The 5,947-nt window shown below is 50.1% G+C and overlaps 1 protein-coding gene across 2 annotated transcripts in view; it reads right to left on the bottom strand.

Annotated features, from left to right (window-relative positions):
* ZNF821 (zinc finger protein 821) overlaps positions 1-5,947 on the bottom strand; it is an 11,173-nt gene that overhangs the window by 628 nt on the left and 4,598 nt on the right. The window contains exons 2-6 of one of the 2 annotated variants that reach the window (XM_017741372.1): positions 3,372-3,497; positions 2,794-2,936; positions 2,153-2,257; positions 1,102-1,268; positions 1-391 (exon numbers count right to left, since the gene is read on the bottom strand). In XM_017741372.1, coding sequence (XP_017596861.1) covers positions 1-391; positions 1,102-1,268; positions 2,153-2,257; positions 2,794-2,936; positions 3,372-3,497 — 932 coding nt within the window. Of the gene's footprint in view, positions 392-1,101; positions 1,269-2,152; positions 2,258-2,793; positions 2,937-3,371; positions 5,942-5,947 lie in introns of those variants that run through there. The other variant, XM_017741371.1, reaches the window with a different exon arrangement.

Genomic DNA, 5,947 nt, shown 5'->3' with positions numbered 1-5,947 from the left:
TTCCCGGTCCCTCTGCAGCCGCCGCGCCCGCTGCTCGTCTGTCTCCTGCATGCGCTGCAGCCGCTTGGCTTCCCGATCCCGCATGCGCCTCACTTCCCGCTCCTCAGGTGTCTCGTTGTCCCGCCGGCTCTTCTTAGCTGTGCGCTCCCGCTCCAGGCGCTGCAACCGCACTTCCAGGGGCTCGTTCTGGCGCCGCAGGGCCCACTTGCGCATGCCGGGGGTCTGTGCCTCAAGCAGCTTACGGTACGCAGCGCAGTTGTTGCATACCAGGAGGATGCCCGCAGGATACACAGGGGTGCAAAAGGCAACATCCTTGCCCTCAGCACTGGAGGGGCCCTGGCTCTGTGGTGCCGGCAGCCGATCTGCACTGAGCACCTCTGGCAGCTTCTCACTGCAAAGCAGGATGAACAGAATCAGAGGCTTGGTGCTGTGGGCAGAGTCCCCATCTCATGGGCTGCCATGAACAATGCTCCCACTACAGCCCATGGCAGAGGCCTCTGCTAAATCATTTGCCCACAGATACGTCTGAGTATCTCAAATTAAGCACTATCCTAGCCAGGGTAGGAAGTGGATTAGCCCGGAGCAGTATCTGGGTTGGAAGAGTGCAAGAGTGGGAATAAACCAGCAGGCCGCTCCTCCCCATCATCTCTGAATTTCTCCTTTTAGCCCCATTCCACTGGTCAGTAGATAATCTCCCCCTAGGCAGGACACAAAGAAAGAACATGTTGGTCTCTGCCTGTAGCCCCTGCTCCGGGCGTGATGAACACATCTGGATAGTGCAGCCATACTCCAATGGATTGGTGGGCAAGGGGAAGGGTGGATTCTTCTCCAGTGACTGGAGCCCACAGTGCTTTCTGCACTTCTCTAGCTCTGCACAGTGCTAAGAAAGACCCTTTTACCAGCACAGCCTGCAGACGTCTTGGCAGGGGATGCAGAGCTGCAGACAGGAAGGGATCAAGAGGATCTCACTCACTGGGGGTGTTACGCACTGTCCTACAGGCCTCAGTGGGTCCAGTGCCACCACTTCTGAGTCATTCATGGCAACCCACCTAATCTTTAATGTGGTGCCCTAGCCCACTCACTGGCCAGGGTGACCCTGACCTGTTGAAGGTGGCGTGGCTGGTGAAGCGTGCTCCACAAACTGCACAATTGGACAGCTGGTCCTCTGAGTGGATCAGGAGATGTCTCCCAAGGGATCCTGGGGAGCTGAGGGCTCTGCCACACACAGGACACAGGTAGCTCTTGGCACTCACCACCGCTCCAGTGTGCTGCAAAACAACCACTTAGGTGGTAGTTACACATTGCCCAGCTCCCTGCCCAGCCCAAGGCATGCTCAAACCATTCTGTTCAGCCTCTTAGAATAGGAACCTTTTACTGCTAAATCTCTATCTGCCAGCTTTTAGACCAAGCTCAAGACAAGAAATTTGGTGTGTCACAGGTCAAACAAGGAGGAAACCCTTTATGGCTCAACTCCAGTGCAGGAGAAAAGATTAAGGCCAAAACACTTGGATTGTAAGACCTGACCCTTGTTTTCCAAAATGCACTCCAGGAGCTGCTGGTGCAGGACAAAGCATGACTCAATTAACAGCAAGGCAGGATGCTGGTGAGGAAGCACTTAGATGGAGACAACTGGTACAGGTAAGTGGCCAATTCAGTTCTGCTTCATTCCTTCTGCTACAGACTTTGGTGTGCTATGAAGAGAGCACTGACAACAAAACCTAAGATTTTACCACAGATTTCTTGCAAAACTGGAATAATTTTGATGAAGAACAGCTATTCTGGAGTGTAATTACAAGAACTGTAATGAAGTATAAAATAAATGATCAGGAGGAAGGTTTCTTATCTCACTGAATGATGTAAAAATTGCTTTCATGTTTAATTTGAAGGAACTGTCTGGTTTTAGCCTGAAATACTTGCAGAGACAGCCTTGGCACAGAGTTGTGTTTTCCAGATCTGTAGACCAGGGCCTTGCTAATTCTTTCCCCCGGCCACCCTCTGGACACAGTTTACAGCTGTAAACTTCAGTCACATCCTAGCTAGAAGTTCAGTTCTGTGGTTGCAAAGACCAGAACCAAGTTACTCTGTGCTTTGAGTTGTTTCTGGATTTGAGGCTTCAGGCCAGAGACACTCCACAGTTTGGAACTATCCCTACCTGGTACACATGTGCAATGAGTTGATCTCTGCTTCCACACTCCAGCTGGCAGAGGGGGCATTGTGACAGTCCCAGCATGGGGTCAGCGTTCAAACTCTCAGGCACCTACATGTGGGAACAGCCACGTTGGTGTAAGGCACACAGACCCCCCGCAGCCACACCGCCCCTTCCTTAGCTCCTCCCAATGCTGCCAGCAGATCGAGCGCCCAGTCCTGCCAGGGCTGGTTTGGGTTCTTGACATCTGAAAGAAACCTCCTTCTGTAGCCTCTGAGCAAAACTCCTGCATCTCACAGAAAGGAGGCAGAAGCCTCATGGCCTCACTTGCACCCAGGTTCTTGCCAGCACAGTGGCTCTAGAAGGCAGGGCCTGTTCTGTGGCAAGGGGAAGCCGATTGGAGAATGGCACCAGAACCAAGGGAAGGGGAAGCACTCTGCAAACATCTTGGCCAGTGTGTGCCTGCTGTCTCCTGTTCCAGGCAGCCAAAAAGCTCTTCATACCCTTTCCTCCTGCCAGGAGACATTGTTTGGAGGAGGTGGGAGGGAGAGAAAGATAAAGAAACATGATGGGGAGAGGAAGTGTTTAGACAGTACCCTTCTCTCTCCCTGGAGGCTATGGTGAGTGCAGAGCCAGTACACACTTGCCTCATTTTCTCTCATCAGTGGAGTTCTGGCCACAGGTCGTTCTGCATTTTCTAATTCCTTCTTCACTTTCACCATTGAGCCATCTTCCTCGGACGTATGGGAAGAAACTTCATCCTGAGTGGTTTCCTCATCATCACTGCCACCTGAAATGTGCAGAACAGTTATACCAAGTGTCAGGGTCCTGACAGCACTCACAGGCCTTAACTGTCCTGACCAGCATTACAAGGGGCCTCTACCCACCCCCTCCAACTAGGGGTTCCATTTAAACTCAGTCTAGGGCACTTGAGTCCCTGGGCATGGCCCCTTACACTGCCTTGTTTGACAATTGCCAGACCTGCTGCTGTTTCCATCTTGCTCTGGTGAAATGGGACTGGGTCCCATGGCATTGTCCAGTCTGTGCTGTGCTGGTCTGGTCCTTAGGACAAAGTCCTGCACTGGAGCAAAGGGCTAACCTGGAGGAGGAGCTGGGTAAGACAGTCCTCGGAGGATGCACACACACTATGCAGCCCTCAGCCTCACCCCTTTCCAGAGTCTCCCCAGTCTACTACCTTGCTGTTATTGGAAGGGGCAGAACTCACTGCTGCTGGAGTCAGGGTCTTGCAGTGGACGAATTGTTGGCCTTTGGTCCCCAAGAGCTCCAGGAAAGCTGTTTTTCATCATGGCTTGGCGGGCTTGCTCCTCCAGCCCTGCAAAGCCCTGCTCCCCTGGCAGCCACAAGGACAAAGAGTCAGACTGGTGCTGTTCCATTGCTTCCATCACCAAGGCTTGCCAAAAATACAACAGGCATGGGGCTGCTCACCTGCACTGTGCAGAACCTCTGGAGTCACCTCTTGGAAAGCACTTAGGTCACTTCTCTGCTTGCCTACCCTGCCACACCAGCCTCTGGCACCTGCTGGTATGAGTCCAATGCCTGGGTGTAGAAGAGTCTCACTAGTGGCAATGGGCAACACTGGGCTGCTGTCTGCATACTACATATATGCCACTCCAGCCACAGAATACCTGTGACCCCATATATCTGCCATAAATAGCCAGGTGGCTTTTGCTGCTGCCAAGCTATCCACCAATATCCTGCAGCACAGTTCAGGGTGGGAGGAAGCCCCTGGGGACTATGACAGTATCCCAGACCAGGGATAGTACTGTATAGCTCTTCTAAATTATTAAGTCTTATTCCCAGCTGTAGCAAGCATTTTGCACAAAAATAGCACCTCCCTAAGTGCCTGGTACCTCACCTGTCCTCCACAGTGATATCAAAACTAGAGGTTGCCCTTGGCATGCTCTGTCACCCTCTTCTGTCCCAGGAGGGATGAGGACAAGCTGCCCTTACAGAAGGCGTCTATGCTCAGAGCTGGTGTTCTCCCGTGTATATGATGGATAGAAAACTACCTTGCCTTGTGCAGGAATGGCTCTTGCTAAAATAAATCTCATTGGCACTTCATGTGCTCAAAACAGAAGTGTAAGGGAATGAACCCACAGAGCTGAGATGCATGTTTAGGACAAAACATTTTGTTTTGTTAAAAGCAGTGACCACTAGCACCTCAACTCAATAGGAGATGGCAAACACCTTGAAAGAAAGTAGTTATTTGTGCTCTGAATGAAAACTTCTTACAGCAATCCCTGCTCAAAGAAGTTTTGGTTCCAGAGAATAACAATGAAAGGCAACCATTCATTTTCATATAAAAGCAAACAAATTGTTCCAGGGCTAGTTGTGATTTACCTTTTCCAGTGGATGAGCTGGGAGGCCTAGGAAAGGTGCTGAAGTTCCCAGCAGGCTGGCTTTTGGGTTGCATTTATCAACTGATTCATAAGTGCTCAAGAACCATTCAAAGCACAAATGTGAAAATGCCAAGGAAAACGCAGTGCATTTTTCACATAAAATCAAGACATAGCTTTCAGAAGATAATGTTACCTTTTAGCACAGGGCCACAGCTGGCACCAGTATAACCAGGAAACTGAATTCCCAAGAGAGAGCACCAGTCCTGTTACAAGGACAGGTACATTCCCACATGCTGAACTGTTCCAGCCAGTGTTGCTCCATGTTCCCACTCACACTGCCTTCCTGGGGCTCACCTTGCAATTTTGGCAGGGCTTTAAAAAGCCGTAATTTTTGGAAGGTTCCAAAGACCTTCAGAAGTTTCACGGAGACTGTGGGAGAAGAATTTTACTTCCCAATGTCCCCGTGGAGGTTTCCAAAAGCATTTGAAGGCTTTTATCATTCTGTTTCAGAAATGTGAGAAAGGGTTCTGTAGAGAAGATTTGAGAACACAATCCATGTGCCTGAGGAGAGGTGCTGAGGAGCACCAAGTCTATTTGTCATTGAAAGCAGCAGGGACCATCATGACTGCTGTGACACCCTTTCAGAAGTCATTCCAGCACTGAATGGTTTTCGTGACTTGGAGTGCTGTTTTTATGTCTGGACGACAGCCTCACATTGGTGGGACTGAGACACAGACTGTATGAGCAGCAGACACCACAGAATTCCAGTGCCCTCTCCAAGAAGCAGAAACCCACAAACCACCAGGATAAAAGTCCATAGACCAAAAAAGCATTGCAAGAGAAAGAGAAAGCATGGTGAAATGAGGAAACCTGCAGAACACAGGACAGATGTAAAACTACGGTGGGAGATGTGCTGCTACCTTTGACAGAGTTCCAAAGCAGAATTCCCAAATGCCACTTAGGCTGCTCGTGGAAGCAATTACATGTTTGTTTTCTTCCCCCTTTTCCCTTTCAGACAGATTACACACCCACTGAGCAGCAGCCTGGAGCCCAAAGGCAGGGCAGGACACAGACAGTCCGCAGGATTTAAGAGCTGGGATCTTTATCTGAGGTGACAGAGGAAGGAACTCCTCACATTAGGAACACTGCCATCAGTCACAGTAACTGAGAGCAATTGTGTGTGCCTCTAGCCTCTGTATAACACCCCCAGAGCCCAGTGAGCATTGACTCAGCACAGTGCAGAGAACAACCAGTTTACAGCCAGCAATGCAATCTGTTAACCAAACCCGTGCTGTTAGCAGGTGACGTCCTGTGCATCCTCCACAGCCTGTATCTAAAAGCATCACGGGACTGGGAAAGGCAAACATGTAAAAATACTGTCTCCCACTTGTACAAAATTTCTTATATATTGTAATAGTGTACAAAAGAACTTAAGAAAGAG

Source organism: Corvus brachyrhynchos, unplaced genomic scaffold (genome assembly GCF_000691975.1).
Source record: "Corvus brachyrhynchos isolate BGI_N302 unplaced genomic scaffold, ASM69197v1 scaffold365, whole genome shotgun sequence".
In the NCBI taxonomy this organism is placed as follows: Eukaryota; Metazoa; Chordata; class Aves; order Passeriformes; family Corvidae; genus Corvus; species Corvus brachyrhynchos.
This window is presented reverse-complemented; position numbering and strand designations above follow the sequence as displayed.